The sequence below is a fragment of the Schistocerca gregaria genome, chromosome X, assembly GCF_023897955.1.
Source record: "Schistocerca gregaria isolate iqSchGreg1 chromosome X, iqSchGreg1.2, whole genome shotgun sequence".
Taxonomy (NCBI): domain Eukaryota; kingdom Metazoa; phylum Arthropoda; class Insecta; order Orthoptera; family Acrididae; genus Schistocerca; species Schistocerca gregaria.
In genome coordinates, this window is record NC_064931.1 from 769,234,837 (window position 1) to 769,255,631 (window position 20,795).

The following is a 20,795-nucleotide window of genomic DNA, read 5'->3' on the forward strand; positions in this document are numbered from 1 at the left end:
AGTAGACTGGATTAAGAAACCAACTTACCATACAGAAGAGGTGTTCGGCTGTGAATTGGCAATAATAAGAAATTCAGTGGTAGAAGAAAGTTTAGATATACCATTTTAATATTTTTTTACTGGGACAGATAAAATAATTATGTAGAAACATTTTCCATCTACTAAGATACTCAAGACATGTCAATTGTGTGCTTTTGTTAAAAGTTTTTATGTGTGATTTGTAGGTGCAAACACACATTTAGAGTAAATATTAGTTACCGCCAATGATAAGATTGTCAAGTATGGCATAATTTTCAATTGCCAATTGATACGTTGAATTCTGTTGCCAGAGATGATGATGTGATTCATTAATATTTCATTAGATTTATTTTACAATGTGTTCATTTCACATCTACATAAAAATATGTGAAGTGCCTCTAAAAGCATATGTCAGAAAGGATGGCTTACAAAGGCACTGAAGTAGGAAAATAACTTTATTGGTACCCTCTTGGTACAAACATGATAAATGTTTTCAGTGTGCAACCAGGAAGAAGCCAACAGTTGCCCTTTTCTCTTACATGTATACTCACAAGCCAGTGTGCTGTAAATGACTGAGTGTAATCTTTACTAGTAATAGGCACTGTCTGTCCTATTATATTAGCATATGGTGTAGAAGTAACTGTGTATCACCCTATGCAAGATATGTCAAAGACAACAGAATTAATGTACAGTATACGTCAAATATTGTTCATCTAAATTCATTCAATGTGGGCTTAAAAGAATTTTGCCTGGCTTTAAACTATTCCTAGTTTATTTCACATCTTCAGACTGTTCCTATTTTAGTTCACCAAGTATCTCAAGTTTGTGTGAGAGCTATACTGATTTTAACAAATCTTGACAGTGTGTCTGAATTCCTTTGCATCCTACCAGACCTACTTGATAGGGACTGAGCTGTAGTAATCATTTATTATTTCTGTTAGAGGTGCTACACGTTTTGAGAATCCTACCATGAAATCGAAGTCTTCCATTGGTCTTCCGTGGTGCAGGTTTCATGAATTCATTCTGTTTCGTGGTTTTGAGCAAGAATGTGTAATGGTGATAAGATGGTACTCACATTACACAGAACAGCAGTTAAAGTACCATCCAGCCATTGTGATTTAAGTTTTCCACAGTCTTCAATAACTTTACATACATGGATGGTTCCTTTGAGAGTAACCGCCAAATTCCTTTCCATCTTAGCCAAAATTTGCATTTGTGCTCTATCTCTAATGACTTAGTTCCCAACATGATGTTAAATACTAATTATTCTTCTTTCTATTTCATGTAGTTTCCCATTTATTTAAACATTATGGCAATATTCAGTAATAGAATTAGTGGCGAACTTCTTGGAACCTTTTGTATTCCTTTATTTATGAGCATTATTATGTATTTACCCACATTTAAAGAGAACTGCCTGTAAGTACATCAATTGGAAATGCTGTAGTCACTGCATCTCCGTATCATTCAGTGACTGATACTTTTCTGTAGACAATAGCATCCTCAGTGGACAATCTAAGAAAGCTAGTGACCCTATCCGATAAATTGTTTATTTGTATTGAAAACATTAGAGCTGCTATTATCCGTACTTGCAGAATTTGATGATTCACCCAAGTTTATTTGCAAGATATTGCGCGGAGAAAAAATGAGCTGTTGTTTCACAAGAGTACTAGTTCCTGGACCCTTCATAATTTTTTTAGAAGAATCTTTTTATCAACCGGTATCATAATGTTAAATAGTTCAAAATGTTTCACGATCTGTCAGCACACTGAAATTGTGGGTTTTGTAATTCTGTTGATGCATTCATATATCAGTTTCATATTTTAGGTTGTTGTACAGTGGAGCATAAATAGAGCTTCTGGACATCACATCACATTTATGAATTTTTTTAATCATCGTTAAGAACTCATATGTTATTGTGGACAATCATTCAGTTATTGTTTTACGAATTTCAGTTCACTATTGTATTCACAAGGTTTATATATATTCTCTTGCATTACAGCCAAGCGTGTGGCATTCGAAAGCAAACGAAAAGCTCACTACAATGAGTATTATGCTGTAAAGCTTGCTCGGAAGCTGATGGAGCAGGAGGAAGAGGTTGAAGAAGATGATTACTGTGAGCATGACGAAGCAGTAGAAATGGAAGAGGATGATAAACATGCACAACAAACGACTGAGAACAGTGCCAGTGCTTCAAATATGAACTGTGTCACAGTACCTGCAGCAACAGGACATTGCAGTTAAATCTTTCTGGATTGTGTTACTAACTGGATCTTATTTAAAACATTACAGACTGGTGTTCATCTGTGTCCATTAAGTTTAATTTATCAAAAAAAAAACAATACTTTTCCCCCCTTCCCAAATGACAAAACTGATCAGTAAAAGTATAACATTGGTTTTTGACATTAATTGCTAAATGTGAATGCACAATTAAATGCAGCTAAAAATTTTAATATATATATATGTATGTATCAGATGTAAAAACCCTTCAGTATTTTGTCCAATATAGGGCATATATATGTGTGAGATTTGAAAAGAGGAAGCTGGAATTCTTTTAGAACTGAAATCTTTTTTTTTTCCGTAGATTAATGCTTAAGTTTGTAACAAAACTGAGGTTACTTAGAAACAAATTAGGGAAATTTGAAGTCTGAGGATTGGTGGGCTGTCACTTACCAGATGAACATGTGGCAGAGCTGATAAAAATCTACTGAAGCAATTGTTAGAAGGGTTTAGAGAGATGATGTTGAAGGTAGAATTATGGCTGAAAGGACAGTTTTTCGTTTAGACTTTAAAGAGAGTTATTCTCACATATGAGAATACACAGATAAAATGGCTTTATTTTGCTATGCAGTTATTTTTTTCTCCACACATATATGGCAGCATTGAAGTCTGTCAAGCTCTTCATTTTTATTTTACTTAGCAAATTAAAATTTGTATTTGGGTGCTATCTTTATATATAATAGCGTCAGTTCACTGGTCAGTGACAGTTTGCTCCTACCGTTGGACTGCAAGGAAGTTTTCAGTCCTGATTTGTGTCATATAGCATGTACCATTCCTAAGCTTCCCAGTGTGATAGATTTATTGCTAGTGCAAACAGTTATGTTCGTGATCTGTTTTCATAGGGATGAAATGCATCATGCTACATTCCTGTAACCACTGGTAAGAAATTTGTAAATACATTTCTTTATTATATTGTGGATATGTTGTAAGATGTTATTCTTAATTGTATAAAGTACTGAAATGCAAATTCTTATTTTTTCTGAAATATTTTGTTTCATATTTCTGATATATAAAAAAGATATTTCACCCTGACAAAGTTCCTTATTAATTTGTACCCCCACCCCCCGCTGCCTGTTGTGTAAGACACACATCAGCCTGGAACTAGTTTGTCATCTGTGCATTAAAATTGTTTCTTTGTAGTCCCATTGTTTGCGGAAAAGGTAGTCTCTCTCTCTCTCTCTCTCTCTCTCTCTCTCTCTCTCTCTCTCTCTCTCTCTCTCTCTCTCTCTCTCTCTCTCTCACCCCCCCCCCCCCCCCCCCCCCCGCCTCATAGTACAGGAGGCATATTTGTATGAACACCACTTGGACGCAGAACAAAAATTTAAACTGATGCTTTACTTTTCATGTTCATTTTCATGCAGTGTACTGTACTCAAAACACTGGTTATTCTCTTCAAACAAATACAATCCTACCTAACCTGTGTTTCACAATAAACATTACAGAAATCTTTAAAGTTAATAATTTCTTTGCAGATGTTAGCAACCAAAATGAACAGTAGTTTATCCCTGCATTTTTGTTGTGAAATAAAATACTGATCTTTCTTAATGCGAACACATTGGGTGTAACACCACTGCACAGAGAAACTGAATGGTGAGTATTGTGCAGACATTTCAGTCTATTATAGTTCCATTGTAATGAGGAAAGGAACTCTGATGTATGTTATTGGTGGTGAAGCTTTTAGGGAAGGTAGGAGAGAGAGTGCTCTGTGAGAACAGTGGGTGCAAGAACATCTAACTAGCATTGCTTTTATATTTGATTTGCTTAGCATGTAAAGTAATTGTGAACGTTATGCCATGAAGGAAATATTCATTAATGCTACCTTCTTACCAAGATTAAAAATTTATTAAATTTTCTTTCATTTAAATAAAGAACTTTCACTGTAGGTTATTAATAATGGTGTTTACAGTGTTAGCTAACATCTTTAAGTTGTGACACTGAAAAGATGGCCATGGTCAGTGACACAGTTTATAAAATATGGAATTTCCATAGCTAATTTATTGTTTATATGCATAAATGTACACCAAGTTGGAGTGAGAAAAGAGCATTCCAATTTGCAGTTAGACAATTGATATGGCCTACTGCATGTGTGTGTTGGAGAGTAGCCCTCCTCCAATTTTTTGAAGAAAGCAGATAATAGCAGACCTGTGAGAAAGATAGATTGAAGTACAAAAAAAAATTTGTACTTTTTGTGGAAGTACTGCAAGAAAATTTCACATTTGTGTCCTGCACATGAATTATGTAGTACCAAAAGTGAGATCTCAAACATTTTACAGTGTTAACTCTTGTTTTAATGTTGCTGTTTTCTAAGTCGTCAAGGCATTAAAATGTAGTAAGAATACAAAGTTAATTTTTCTTCTGATATTAAAAAAAAATTCTTATCAATGATATTAAACCAGAGCTTTGAGAGAAAAATTTTGAAAATGTAGCAATTCTTATAGCTTTTCCAGAACACTGCAACTTTTGTGACATGTGAAATCACAATATTCAGGTCCTTCACATGTCATTTGTTGCTGCAGTGAAGGGAAATAATGTGCATTGTGCTAGATAGTGTATTACATATACATACATAAGCACGCCAGATAAAATAAGTTACCCCATTGGATACTTTGGAGAGTTGTTTGCATATCACTGATACCAGTTAATCATGTGACTTTTCACATTGAAGTGTTATTTTTATGTGAATAGGTTGTATGGAATTGGCACAATAAAATAGGTCAACATGGAGACGTGACGGAAAGGAGGTATTTTGGATGTTCCCACTGTGAATTAAGTTTCCTTATTTGTTGGTAAATCAACACACTGCCCAATTTGACTACAAGGAGTGATACTACCTAGCCATGTAAGATAGCATAAGGACACTGGCCATAAAAAGACCCTAATTGACAGGGTCTAGAGAAGAGTGTAACACCATCTCAGTGACAATATTATTCAAACACAACAGGAATTGCTGCTTAAGTGTATGCAGGTCCGTCTTGGCCAGTTTCCAAGTGAACACTGTGAAGTATGTGTATGCAGACTGAAGTGATGAATGAAAATTTGTACCAAGGCTGGGATTCGAACCCAGGTCTCCTGCTCACTAGGCAGATGTGGTAACCACTACGCCACCCTGACACAGTGGCTTTGCACAACTGCGTCGACAACCATAGCATGTCTCCTTCCTCCATCCAAATTCCCATTCAATCCTCAGCCTACTTGGTATTCACCTTAAACTCGAACAGCATTTCAGAGGCTCCTCCATCTGCATTAGACTAGCACAACACCTACAGCATGCAATGAACATTTGAGTCTCATCATGGGTGTGTGTAATTGTGTATGTACTTTCACTAGAGAAAGACAAAGAGCACAAAAGATAGTATAAATACTGTTTTGTGTTGCTATGTGCCACGTGTCAGTTACAGGTGAGTAATTACCTTTCCTTTTATTCATGTATGTACCTTGTAAAAGAACACTGGTCATAGCAGCATAGAGCTGCAAGCCATTAAGGAGCCAAAGAAACTGGTTGCCAGGACATTGGTAGTGTGGTGCAGTGTCATAATTTTGCCTCATTTTAAATTATGCAAAGAGTTTAATGCACTGATGGCCCACTGAATTGGTTAGTCTGTAGTGCCACACTTAGCTGAGAGCTGTCTCCATGTTATCCAATAAGTTTCTATGGTGTGTACATCAGCCCAGTTCTAATGAGTCTCATCAGTTGCATATGTTTCTCCTGCTCGCTAGGTAGATGCGATAACCTCTATGCCACCCAAGCACAGTGGCTTCGAACAACTGCACAAACTACCCTAGCATGCCTCCCTCCTCAGTCCAAATGCCTGTGCACACAGCCCACTTGGTATTCACTATAAACTCAAACAGCATTACAGAGGCTCTTCGACTGTAGCGGAATAGCACTTCGGCACTTACTGCATACGATGGACATTTGAGTCTCACTGTGAGTGTGTTTAATCCGTTGCCAGCGATGTTCAAGTGGTAGGATACTCTTAGCAGTGCCAGTTGTGTTGACAGTTCGAGCGGTGCAGTTTATTGCCCAGTGAATTTGTAGCAGTTCTGAAACGATTGCCGTGAAGTGTTTTCTTCAGTTTAGAAATGGAGGTGAACTTACGAGGGCTTAAGTCGGGAGTGCAGTAGATTGTATAGAACTTAGCAGCCACATCAATCAAACAAGCTGGTCGTAGGTTGTGTTCAAAAAATGAACAGCATAGAGACAGAAGTGATGACACTTTCCGCAGGACCTGATCATCATTTTGCAGGACAATGCTCAAGCACGTACAGTGCAACTTGTTACTGATTTGTTTGACTGATGGGGCTGCTAAGTGCTATACCCCCTACTGCACTCCCCTGACCTAAGCCCTCGTGAGTTCAACTCGATTTCTAAACTGAAGGAAACACTTCACGGCATTTGCTTCAAAAACACCACACAATTCATCGTGCAATAGATAGTGCCACTCGAACTGTCAACACAACTAGCACTGCTAAGAGTATCCTATGACTTCCACATCGCTGGCAACGGGTTATACTCAATGCTGGTGACTACTTTGAAGGTCAGTAGAACTTTGAAACACATATTTTGTAGGAGTTGTAGATAAATAGTTGCAACTATTAAAGTTCCAACCCTCATATGAGGCACTCAGAGCAAGAGTGGACTAACCCACATTTGTTGCTGTGTTAAGTTACGTGCATGAAATGATGCCTATGTGAAGTATAAAAACCCTACAAAAGCACATATTTAAATTCTGTATGGTAAATGTAGACGAGGGGCCAATTACTACTTTTTGTGCTGAGCCTTTGTCACGTTTTCATGGTGCAGTAGTGGACCAGGATTTATTAGTTCACTGGTGCACCGACAGCAGTTCCCTAAACCAACTCCAGCGTTCGCTACGTGCAGTCATGCCCAGCGTGATGCAACAATGTTGCCTTCTGTAGTAGTTGCTATCACAGTAGTCATGTCACTCCGCATTAATTCACATCCTGGAATCCCGTAGTGCAGGCATAGTGTGTTGGTTGGGTGATAGTTGTTGAAGTTACAATGATGGATGAAAACACACAACCTAAAACTAGAGGAACAAATTACAAGGTATGTTGTTATTGTTGGTGTGTGATATCATATTGTGTAGCGATTATACAAAAATATTTAGTCCCGTACGTTTGACATTGAACTTCACAGATATGTTTCAATTGGAGGAGGAAGGTGGCGATCAAGAATGTGATACAGAGCAGCTTGATGTTAACGATGGTTTGGAAATGTCCTCAGTACCAGCACCATTTGCATCATCATCCCTGATAATGTGAACAGTGTGAAAGGCAAAAAGCATTTGAGGAATGAGAAAGATTGGAAACAGAATGTAAGCAATCAGACGAGCCACAGGGGAAGACTATGTAAATGGTAGGGGCAAGATCACACCTCAAAAAGAATGCCGAATGGGACCATGTTCTTGTATGAAGCAATGCCACCTAAAGATAAATGCAGACAGGCAGTGTAATATTTCACGATTATTATGGATTGGCGAACTTCGATTTGCAATTGGCCTTTCTAATTAACAGTATCAGTGTTTGTAAAACATCATGAACGTATACCAGATTTCTTTCTCAACGGGAAAATACCAGGCAATACATTTTGCCTGATATTCATGGTAATGTGAAAGTGTACAAACCATTTTTTCAACACACATTAGCAGTATATGCAGGACGAATGGATAGAATATTGAAGCAGAAATGTTAGCTTAACTGCTACACTTGACTGGTGAGGACGATATGAATTTGCCAACAAAACACTGTCAGATACAATTGCTGAAGTTTATTTTTTTTACAAATTTGCAGTATATCGAAGTCCCTATGCCATACACAAAATTAGTAGAAAGTATTTGGCACCCGATTTAAGTATCAGCACATATTGATTATATTGCAAAGAAACAGTGAACCCAGTATTTGATAATATATTTCGCAAAACCTTCAATGAACAGCTTCTTTCCAGCCATTGTTGTTCTCATACCATTGCTTGGCAGTGCCCTCCAAGTAGAAAAACGTTAGCCAAACACATGGTGTCATCCCATTTGTTAAATTTTGCTATACGCGCATATACATTCGGCCACTTGTTTGGATCTTGTCCATCGTCACCAGAGAACCCGAAAGGAAGTCTCATGTGGTGGCACACAGTTGCTGGTTCAGATTCATGTAAGGAATGTGATTCTTTCCAGATCATAATAGTGACCTTACCAAATAACAGTTCATTCATCTTGCAGAAAGACAGACATTTGAGGATTGCTGTGTGTGCACGTAAAGGCTTGCAGAATGATACTTTACTTGCTAAATCAAATGATAATGTTACAGTTATAACATTTGACCTGATGAAAACTTCACCTACACCCGTATTGTCAAAAGGGATATGCTACTATAAGACGCTAATGTGGACTTACTGCCTCGGTATTCATAATGTAGGGAATGATGATGGTCACATGTTTCTCTTTGGAACAAGTTGATAGCATCTAGTGGTCCTCAGGAGATTGGCTCATATTTGTTGTACTATGTGAACCATTTTGTTAAATCTTCCTGGTTAATTATGTACTCGGATCAGTGTGGAGGTCAAAATAGGAATATTAAACTCTCACTTATGTGCCAGTAAATAGTTTCCAATTCTATTTACATAGTAAATGAAATTAATCACAAATTTGTAGTCAGTGGTCTTTCATACTTAACTTGTGATCAAGATTTTGGTGTGATTGAAAAACAAAAGTATTTTTAAAATCTTTACATTCTAGAACACTAGAATGAGATTATTGAGACTGCTAGGAAGAAAAAGCCTTTCAAAAATGCTTGAAAGGAATATTACAAACTGTAAAATATCAGTTGATCAAACCAAAGTAGAGTGGTTCAGAATCCAGTGGCTGCGATTTGTGGAAAAGCTGCCTTTTGATGTACTTTCTAAATATTCCAATGAAACACGTGGCATATTTACTAAAATCGATGTGTCCAAAATGACATCAACTCTTATAAAGGAGTTAGAACGACTGTATCCAGAAGGTAATGCAATGAGTGAACTGAAGAAGAAAGATTTACTGAATGTACTGGACTCAAGTTCACCATGATTTTTATAAGAACCTGACGACAGCTTTTGGCAAGCCTGCAAATATGTTGCCCATATTGTATCTTGATACTGAAGATTATGACGTGCAATAACAGTTTCTGCAAACCTTTATGGTTGTTGTAATTGCATTATTTCATTACACCTTTTCTTAAAGCTTTTCAGTGCCGTAAACAAACTATAGATCCCTTTCCTCTACAATAGTCTATAAAAAACAATAACTATTTGTATTCTCACTATTTTGTAGCTATTTCAATGAATATGTTATATTTCATTCCTCATTGTATTTGCTTGTTCATTTGTTTCATGTATATTACTTTACTTTCTTTTCCAATGTTGATGTTTTCATACTTGGATCGCAAAGTACACAATCTGAAATATGTTTGAATCCAAAAGTAAATGGAAATCCTTTTGTGAAAGAGGCTGTACACCTAATGCAAAAGTGGACTAACCCACATAAAAATTGGGAAATTTAGAGGTCAAGATGTAATTTGGTTGTATAATCCACTTATGAGACTTGCAATACTGCTAGAAGCTAAAAGTTGTAACATACAATAACCGAGTAAAGAACAGATTATTGCCGCAGAAGAAGCTGAGTAGCACCGTGGTGTAGTGGATATGATACTAAGCTGTTAAATTGAGGGTCGTGAGTTCAAAACTCACCTGGACTTTGCAATTTTAATTTCTGTATTCGGTTTGAATACATTCTAGAAGTATCTACAAATGGCAAGAATCATTGTAGTGGAATGTTCTGTAGCTGTATGTATACCATGTGTGTTCTGGCCGGAGGCAGTTCACTCTGCGCTCCTGTATGTGCGAGTGCTGAATAAACCTTCGTTAAGTAAAGTTAGTCTTCATCATTCATCTACTTACACCTTCATCTACGTGACATTATGTTTGCTAAATCCAGTATCTTTCTACCTTGATTATCACTGTTGGAGGAAGGTTGGGGTTAGTCCACTATTGCTCTCAGTGCCTCATATGCAGACTGAAGTGATGAATGAAAATTTCTACCAAGGCTGGGATTTGACCCCATGTCTCCAGCTAACTAAGCAGATGTGCAAACCACTGGGCCACCCTGCCACTAAAAATATGATCTTGTGGTATCGAATACAAGATCCAGGATAAGGTATCAACGGAGAGTAACAGGGGCCATATCATATGTAATAGTGGGACTAATGTGATATTATCAGCACCAGGACACCCTGTTTCAGTCAGATCTGTGTGTGTTATGTGGCCATTTTATGACAAATGATGAGCACCCCATGAAATATGAATCTCAATCTGTGCTATGTGTGGGTGAGTCGGAATGACTATTGTGAAGAAATAGTTTTTGTGAGAAACATCTGTGGCATGTCACATTTTATGCATGTTGGTTGGTTGGTTTAAAAGAGGGGGAAGGGACCAAACTACAAGGTCATTGGTCCCTTGTTCCTAATAAAACAATGCCACAAGTGTGAGAATAAAACAGACGAGACACACAACACAAAATGGAAAGAAAGGAAAAACCACACGAACGAAGGAAAGGCAATGAGCACTAAAAGGAACAAAAGAAAACAACAGGAGACACTAGAAAACAGAAGACAGTAAGACAAGAAAGCAGATTACAGTAGCTGGTCGACCACAAGAATAAAAAGGAAAACCAGCCACTCGGCATCACATTAAAACCTCCACCCTAAAAGCACGAGGGTGGAGGACGGACACAGAGGGACACAAGACATGCTAAAACTTAGATCAAATGATAAAACCCACCCTCACGGATAAAACAGAAAATTAAATAAGCCAATTGTCAGATAAAATGAGCGGCAACAAGTCCGGTAATCCAAGATTTCGTCTCTGGGCAGTCAAAGTGGGACAGTGCACCATAATATGGACCACTGTCAGCCAGGCGCTGCACCATCACTGAGGCGCATCTTGAAGGTGCAGCAGGTAACCATGGGTCACCCAAGCATGGCCAATGTGGAGCCAGCAGAGGACAACTGATTCCCTGTGAGAGGCCTGCATGGAAGACTTCCACACATTCATAGTCTTCGTAATGACACACAGTTTGTTGTGTGTACTGTTATGCCAATCCGTCTCCCAAAGTCGAAAAACCCTGTGGCATAAGTCAGAATGCAGGTCAGGTTCAGAGATGCCCATCACCAGAAGCGTAGCCTATTTGGCAAGTTTGTTGCCTGGGATGCCGATGTGTCCTGTGTTCCACACAAACACCACTGAATGATGGGACTGGTCCAGGGCATAGATGGACTCGTGGAAGGATGCCACCAAAGGATGTCGAGGATAGCACTGGTCGATAACTTGTAGGCTGCTCAAGGAGTCAGTATACTGAACAACATGAGCGGATATACTCAAGTACATGAGGTATGGCCACGAGCTCTGCTGTGAATACACTGCAGCCATTGGGCAAGGAATGCTGTTCAATATGGCCTCTGTGGGCAAAGGCGAAGCCAACATTACCATCAGCCATTAAGCCGTTGGTGTAAACCACTTCAGAGCCTCGGAACACTTCAAGAATCGAAAGGAAGTGACAGCAGAGAGCTGCACGGTTAATGGAGTCCGTAGGGCCACATGAAAGGTCCAGGAGAAGCTTCAGCCTGCAGCTACACCATGGAGGTGTATGTGAATGGACCTCGAGGAGAGGTGGTAAAGGGAAGGACTCCAGTTCAGACTGAAGCGATCGCACACGAACCACAATTGTTAGCCCTGACCTGGTTCTCCAATGCAGGAGGTGAACCACCATGGTTGGGAAAAGAAGACGGTAATTAGAATGTTCAGGAGAGCTATGAATGTGTGCAACATAACTGGCGAGCAGTTGTGCATGTCTAATCTTCAATGGAGGGACTCCACCAGTACGCTTATCACCGGACTCATCCTAAAAGCTCCTGTCGCTAGTCAAACTCCGCAATGGTGCAATGAGTCGAGCAAACGCAATGCTGAGGGTGCCGCCAAACCATAAATCACACTCCCATAGTCAAGGTGGGATTGAACAAGGTGTGGCAGCACTACTGTTTGGGATAGGAAAAGACAGTTTTGGTGCAATACTTCAGAGCGCACAAGTTACAGTCAGGCACAGGCCTGTTTACAGTGAGTTATGCTCACCAGCGGTTGCAAAGTAAAATAGGCGCCACACAGGCATAGAGCCACCAGAAAAAGTACACACAGCCATTTGCATGGTGCAAGTTACAGGCAGAAAGGGCCCACTGGCCTACTTAGGTGTTATGAGTACATGACTCGGAGTGGCGCGTTAGCAAAACAGAGATGCACATCTGCATATAAATAGATGCCAGTTTTTTAATAAGGCATTCAAGTGTGGCAGCTCTCCTGGACGGTGGGGTGTGTCACACAACGGGCTACACACAGCAGCAGATGGGGTGCCAGCGTTCCAGTCCCTGGCGGGTCACTGGTTCGACCCTCTGCGGCTGATGCAGGGTATGTGGGCAGCCAGCGACGGGCCACTCCACGGCTCGCTACCGATGGCAGTCGTCTCAGCTCCCGACATGCACTGGAGACATCCAGGGTGAGGGCCACAGATTCGGACGCCGGATCGCGGGCGCTTGTTGTCGCCGCATTCTTAGTCACACCGACGAGGTAGCGTGTCGTGGGTCGCCTTGCAGCAGGCGGTGCTGAGGCGGCAGAGTCGAAGTCCGCTGAATCAGCTGCCGGTGCATCCTGACGACGCCGCAACTCCACTGCCGTACAAGGCCAACACACAGCAGTGCTTGCATGTGTCTCTGAGGCAGCCATTCTGCACCCAGCCATTTTGCAGACAGCGACTTGGTGTCCTCAGCATTGCAGGACCCTGTGACTCATACCGAGAGGAATGGGGGTACTGTATTTGGGTACAATAATTCACTTGGGAAGCTCAAACAAGTCTTAATACGGTGCCTTTTACCTCTTCATGCTACATTTGGTGTTGCTGTTACATTTGGTGGCAGAAGTCGCCGCTACAAAGGGCTCTGTAGAGCTGCAGCAGTGTGGAGCAATCTGCACCCCAGTTGGTGTTGATCAGGCAGTGGGGGGCGTTGAGGTGCTGCCAACACTTCCATTTAAGCCAACGAAAATGAGGAATCGAAGTCAAACGAGTGTTGAAAACCAGACCTAAGAATCAATATGTCTCCACTACAGTGAGTGGGTCGTTATTAAGGTAAAGTGCTGGTTTCTGATGAATGGCATGCCGGCGACAAATGCATGACACAAGTCTTCATGGCGGAAAACTGGAAGCCATGGACTAGAGGCCATGACTGCGCCTTGTGGATGGCTCCCTGTAGGCAACGCTCAACAACACCAGTACTGGTGGAGCAGTAGGAAATGCAGAAGTCGTCTGCATACAGAGAGGGTGAAACAGACACCCCTACAGCTGCTGCTAGACCTTTAATGGCCACTAGAAATAGAGAGACACTCAATACAGATTCCTGCAGGACCCTATTCTCCTGGGTATGGGAGGCACCAACTTGGACACGGAAAGTACGGAGCGACAGGAAGTTTTGTATAAAAATCGGGAGCGGGCCCCGGAGACCACACTCATACAATGTGGCAGGGATATGATGTCATCAGGTTGTGTCGTATGGTTTACATAAGTCAAAAAAGATGGCAACCAGCTCTTCGGATGGCAGACTCAAGGGACACAAGATTATCAGTGGTAGAGCGAACATAGCAGAAGCCACCCTGGTATGGAGCCAGTAGGCCCCATGACTCCAGGACCCAACTGTCGACACACTATACATTCCAGCAGCTTACAAAGAACGTTGGTGAGGCTGATGGGCTGATATCTATTCACAGCATACGTTTTTATACTGGGTTTGAGCACTGGAATGATGGTGCTCTCCCGCCATAGCGATGGAAAGACACCATCACACCAGATCTGGTTGAAGATGATGAGGAGATGTCACTTGAAGTCAGATGAGAGATGTTTAATCGTCTGTGGACCCAATCTGGCCCAGGAGCTGTGTTGGGGTAACGTGCAAGTGCACTGTGGAGCTCCCACTCTGTAAATGGGGCGTTATAGGATTCACTGTGGCATGTAGTGAATGAGAGGACTTTCCCTTCCAGCCGCTGTTTGAGAGTGCAAAAGGCTGGGGGGGTAATTCTCAAATGCAGAGGCTTGAGGAAAGTGCTCGGCAATTGCATTTGCGTCAGTAGATAACACGCCATTTATGGGAACACCTGCTGGCATCTGGTACCTGAGAAGACGTTTGATCTTTGCGCAGACTTGGGAAGGTGACGTATGGCACCTAATGGTCGAGACATATCTCTCCCAACAATCCTGTTTCCGCCTTTTGATAAGCTGGTGGATGCGGGCACGGAGCTGTTCAAAGGCTATGAGGTGGTCCAGGGAAGGGTGCTAATGTGAAGCTCGCCGGTAATAGCAGAGGTGAAAGTTTCCCAGTACGCCTTATTTAAAGCCCATCTGGGCAGGCGTCCTGGGCTTGACACGGGGGCAAAGACAGGAAGATGGGGCAGTGGTCACTACCACACAGGTCATCCTGTGCTCTCCAGTGGATAAAAATGGAAATGAACGTTTGGCTTCTTTGGCCGGGAGGCCGCTTACAAGGCAGGTCCACCTGCCTTGGTGCAGGTCTTATTACATTTGACGCCACATTGGGCGACCTGCGTGCTGGATGAGGATGAAATGATGATGAAGACAACACAATACTCAGTCCCTGAGTGGAGAAAATCCCTGACCCAGCTGGGAATCAAACCTGGGCCCCCTTAGAATGGCAGTCTGCCATGCTGACAATTCAGCTATCGGGGCAGACTCCAGTGAATAGATGGGAGAAGTCCTGGGCTGCAAGTTGATAAATCAATGGCCGAGTAACTACCATGAGCCACACTGAAATGTGTGGCGGCCCCAGTATTTAAGAGGTAGAGTTTGAATTGAGACAGTAAAGTTTCGACATCTCTGCCTCGGCCAGTAAGCACGGTGCCACCCCACAAGGGGTTATGGGAATTAAAATCTCCCAGAAGGAGGAAAGGTTTAGGGAGCTAATCAATCAGTGCAGCTAATACATGCGGGGGGTACTGCACCGTCTGGAGGAAGATATACATTGCGGACAGTTATTTCTTGTGCCATACTTATTCTGACAGCCACAGCTTCAAGAGGGGTTTGAAGGGACACAGTGTCACTACAGTCTGAGTTTAGAACATAAATGCAAACTCCACCTGACACTCGATTATAGTCGCTACGGTTCCTGTAATATACCTTATAACTGTAGAGGGCAGGGGCCCGCATTGCCGGGAATCAGGTTTCCTGCAGTGCAATGTAGATATTGGGTGTAAAGCTTAACAGTTGCCGTAGCTTAGTCAGGTGGTGGAAAAGAACGCCACAATTCCACTGGAGGATTACGTGTTCGTGAGACGGGGAAGGCATGGAACATTCAATGAGGCAGACGCCTCAGGGTCACCTGCTGCCACCAACTTATTGCCTGAGCAGTCTATATCCATTGTGTCTGTGCGTCTGGTGAGATCTAGACCCTCAGCAGACGCCAGGATCATCACTGCATCCTCAGATGCAGAGCTTGTAGGTAGTGGTGGTGTGGTTGCCACTGCAATTTCCTTGGTCTTAGGGGTCTTCTTTTTTGATTTCTCTCGCTGCTCCTTGGGTTTCCCTGGCTGGGAGGACTCCACTGATTCAGTCTGCGGGACTGAGGATGAGCATGAAGCCATACGACCAGCTGCTTTTGTGCTCCTCAGTCACTGGCAGGTGTCTTCTTTCTCAATAGCAGAAACGTGGAAGGGAGTGACCCAAGGGACCCCTTCCTAGTGAGAGAAGCCGAAGACAACTTACACTTCTCTGGCTTAGAAGTGGGGACAGACGTCCCTGATGTTTGGGGGGGGGGGGGGCTGTTGCTCCCAAAGTAGGTGGTGCAGGAGCAACAGGGAGGGAAATGCCCCCCACCATGAAGGGGGCAGGTGTAGTCTTCCGGATCTGAGAGGTTACTGGGGTTGGCAGAGTTGATGGGGCCAGAACTGTTGTAGCGGTGGCCTAAGATGATGTCATATGTACAGATGCAGGCATTCAAATTTTCTCTTAGCCTAAGTGTAGGTCAGTTGGTCCAGCGTCTTGTTCTCCATTATTTTTCTTTATTTCTGGATAATACTGCAGTCTGGCGAGCAAGGCGAATGGTGCTCTCCATAGTTGACACAGATGGTAGGCGGAGCACATGGAGTATTGGGATGTGATGGGCGTGTGCAATCTTGACATGTGATGCTGGAGGTGCAGCCAGAAGACATATGGCCGAACTTTCAGCACTTAAAGCACCGCGTCAGGGGACGGATATAGGGCTTTATGTCACAGTGGTAGACCATCGCCTTGACCTTCTCGGGGTATCTATCTCCTCAAAGGCCAAGATGAAGGCACCGGTGGCAACCTGATTATCCCTCGGATCCCGGTGGACAAGCTGGATGAAATGTACACCTTGGCACTCTAAATTGGCGCTCAGCTCATTGTCAGACTGCAAAAGAATGTCCCTGTGAAATATGATACCCTGGACCATATTTAAACTCTAATGGGGCGTGATGTTTACAGAAACATCCCCCAGCTTGTCACAAGCAAGTAGCACCCATGAATGGGCAGAGGATGCTGTTCTGATCAAGACTGCCCCAGACCTCATTTTGGACAATCCCTCCACCTCCCCAAACTTGTCCTCTAAATGCTCAACAAAAAACCGAGGCTTCGTCATCATGAAAGCTTTCCCATCTGCTCTCGAACATACAAGCCACTGGGGCAAATAAGATTTGCTGCCATCATTAGCTTGAAATTCCTGCCGTGGTGTGGCCAGGGATGGGATCGACTTGGGGTTGTAGTTCTGTGCGTTGAATTGAGCTCATGAAGGCTTAGAGACTGCTGGTGGTTCGCCACCAGCAATAGATGATGGAGTACGCTTCATCACATGTCGTCTGCCCTGATACCACACACTCCGACCAGGGGCCCTCCCCATGGGTGCCACCCAGCCACAGCGAAGGCCACCTGGCATTATGGCCATTGCCGGGAGACCCGATGCCTCAGGGCGATGGGCATCTACCCTTGGCATATGTGGGGAGTTAACAGCAGAGTGATCCCTGTGTGGTCAGAGGGCTACAACCAACAGGGTACACCACAACGGACTGGCTACCGTGCTGGATATCAGTTGCAAAGAAATCCATGGTCATCGTTGACGCAGGAATTGACACTGCATAGTGCATGGTGGAAAACACATCCAGGCTGTCCTCGCCCAAGAGATGGGGAATGAATGGGACTGATATGCGATGAAGAGTAAGTGGGCTAAACATCTCAATGGACGATGGACACGATGCACTACGTAAGACGCCCTTCCCCAATTGGCTTACCCTTTGGGAAAATTTTGAAGAATGGAGGTCAAACCCTACAGGGCACCATCACACAGGCCGAAATATGTGAGACTCCTTTTAGTCACCTCTTACGATAGGCAGGAATACTTCAGGCCTATTCTAACCCTCAAACTCCCAGACCCGGGGGGGTTAGGCATTTTGAGATGGGGTTCTGTCAATCAACCGTTGTGCTGAGCTGATCATGAGAACAAAATTGTTTCTAGTTCTTCATACAAAACACTCACAATGGGATGGAAGGGCCATATGGGAGTCAATACCTCCCACTCCTCCCTCTGGAGACCAGTGACTTGTAACATCACTAAATACTTTAGATAATGTTTCTGATTGTGAAAAGAAAAAAAAATGTCAAAAACATGTATTAGGCTAGCTAAAATTAGTAAGTTTAGAAATGAGGTACTCTTCATACAGACAGTGACTTGGTGTCAAGTTGTAGTTAAATTTCCTAATTAAATAAAGATTACCACATTACGAGAGCACGCTGAAAAGTATTGCCTCAAAATCTTTTGCTCCATTCTCGAAATCAGTTGAGGTATTACATGTGGTGGATATTACTCAGTTAATTTTCCTGCTTCGCTGACCAAAGTTGCAACCTCCTGCTGCCAGAGGGCTCCACATTGGTGTGTAGCGTAACCATCAGTGCATGAGAAACAGTATGCTCTAACAGATTTCCTAACTTCAGAAAATCGGGCTCCAAATGAAAGCTGTGTACAATGATTGTATCAACATCAGTAATATGACATTGGCTTGTTTGGGGTCAACTCGAGAAAACGGCGGTGCTAACCTCAATGTGTGCGACAGCTCTGAATGGATGACCACGATTTCAAAAGACAAGCTTCATCGGAATCGGGTTGATGAACTTGCTCAGGTAAGTGTGACATATCACGAGATCATTTACAGGCCAACATTGCTACTTCAGCCCGTCCCTAGATGGTAGGCTTGTGGGTTTCTGAGATGATCTGCTTCAAGTTTCAACCTGTTCTAAGTATGCTCAGGCCATTTCTTGCAAGCAGTTGTTACTACTACTACTACTACGTTGTTATCATCATCCTATATTTGGCAGTGAAGAGAAGCAGACTCCACTAGTGGGGTGACGTTCTATTGCAGATGTGCCCTAGCCCACCCTCATGTACCATGTTGCTACAGAGGTTTGTTCTATTGTTAGTAATAGGTCAACACAGGCCTTCTTGCCGCCTCCAGAAAGACAGTGCACAGTTCTGTTACATTCTGTTTGAGGTACTTGAGACCATAATTCATAGGTGGCATCACCTTCTGATGTTGATTGCAGCCAACCATCACTTGACATATCTTCAGTATTTTGTGTTTCACAATAGGAGTAGATTGAATGCTGTAGCTGTGGCGTATGCCAATTCTGGGTTGAGTCCTTACTGTAAAGTCTGAGCTTCAAATTATCATTCAACGCCTGGTAACAGACTTAACATTGCACATAAGCTGTATTGTTCCATTCTAAATTGGAGATGCAGTGTACTCTACCGAACTATTGACAATGCAGGTTTACTCCTGCCTCCATCGCACAATGGCTTAATGCAGTGATCTCTTAAGATCACCTTTGAATTTCATCTGGCTGAAAGTGACCGTTTCCTGACTTATGGACTCAAGTTGTTATAATTCTTCTCCCTTATGGGTTGCATGGGAAAGATCTTTGAGCAGATGGTCAACTGTTGCCTTATCTATATCTTGGAATCCAGGAAGTTCCTCTGTCACTATCAGTTTGAGTGCAAGATATATCACTCAACTAGTGGTAACATGGCCCTGTTGGAGACTGTTGCACGACCTAATTGTTTTTTTTTTTTTTGTTTTTTTTTTAATCGGAAAGGCCTTTGATAGTATTTGGAAACAACATTCACCAGGTACTTCATGACAGACTTCAAATTGTTTCTTTCCATTTTTACAGTCCTGCTATTTTAAACACAGAGAATACGATATCCTGTCTGACTGCTTTGATAAAGAGAATGGAATCCCTCTAGGCAGTGTTTAAAGTGTGACTTATTGAAATTGTTGTTGACGGTACAGTGACCACAGTAAGACGTCTTGTCCAGAGTTGCATCTTTGAAGATGATTGGACCTGACAACTAGGAGGATAAAAGAATGGACAGAGAAGTTTTTTCTCAACTGAGCACAGTTACCACATTTAGGTTTCTTTTTGTTGGGGCAATTGTGGAAATTGGGAATTAATTTGTGTGAATAGTCGTTGAAAATAAATTTCAAATGTGAATTCTAAAGCACTGTAATTGACACTAAAATTCAAGTAAATAAAAGGGTGTGCCCATATCTAATGCCACTCATTAAATAAATACAGCTTTCACCTTTACATGAGGAAGTACAGTACATCTCTAAAATGATACAAATATATTTTTAGTTTCTTGTATAGATCATTACTTCCTTTGCATGATCACGAACATGTTGCCGACTCTTCTGGCATTAACATTGGCATCACATGTGATTCTCATGCTGTGAAAACACAGAAGTGCCATTAAGATAAAATAGTGAATAAAATAACAGATGTTAGGACACTGTTTACTTTATTTTGATGGCAGCATCTCCTAAATTTAGATTTCAGAATATATCGTTATGTACAACAAACGTTGCTTATGATCTTGACCTGAAAAATATGTGCATTCACAAAGATAAGTACGTTACTGATTAATGAGCTTTTCTTGAAGGAAATTGGTGAGGGAAGTGTTTGGCAGTGAAACAGGTGCCTCCTCCTAAAGTGAAAGTTTACTGCATGATTCACACTTTAATTTGTTTTTTGTGGGTACAGTGCAGAATAATAATTGAATAAGTAACACAGATGGACATTGTAATGGTTCCACGTCAGCTGTTACATGTATTTATATAGTTTTGCGCAATTGGCAATTTGTGGGCAACATGTCATAATACTGTATATCACACTGTCCAACTGCAGAAATGACAGTTCTGAAAAATGGTCAAAATTGACCAACTGAGTGAAACTAAATTAAACACGTGTAAGCAACAACCAAGGTGGAACCATTAAAATGCCCTTCAACAAATCTAAGGTTGTGGTACCAGACAGGAAGAAAATAATTATAACACAGTA

General features: G+C 41.9%; 1 protein-coding gene and 1 non-coding gene across 2 annotated transcripts in view; one reads left to right on the top strand and one right to left on the bottom strand.

The window, feature by feature from the left end:
• Positions 1 to 3,280, top strand: part of LOC126298739 (protein phosphatase inhibitor 2-like) — a 32,016-nt gene extending 28,736 nt beyond the window's left edge. Inside the window, exon 4 of the mRNA XM_049990177.1 lies at positions 2,018 to 3,280. Coding sequence (XP_049846134.1) covers positions 2,018 to 2,259 — 242 coding nt within the window. The 3' untranslated portion in view covers positions 2,260 to 3,280. The remainder of the gene's footprint in view (positions 1 to 2,017) is intronic.
• Positions 3,281 to 5,334: 2,054 nt separating this feature from the next.
• Positions 5,335 to 5,406, bottom strand: Trnat-agu (transfer RNA threonine (anticodon AGU)). Its single transcript has one exon. It is a non-coding gene; the product is annotated as a tRNA-Thr (tRNA).
• Positions 5,407 to 20,795: the final 15,389 nt, after the last annotated feature.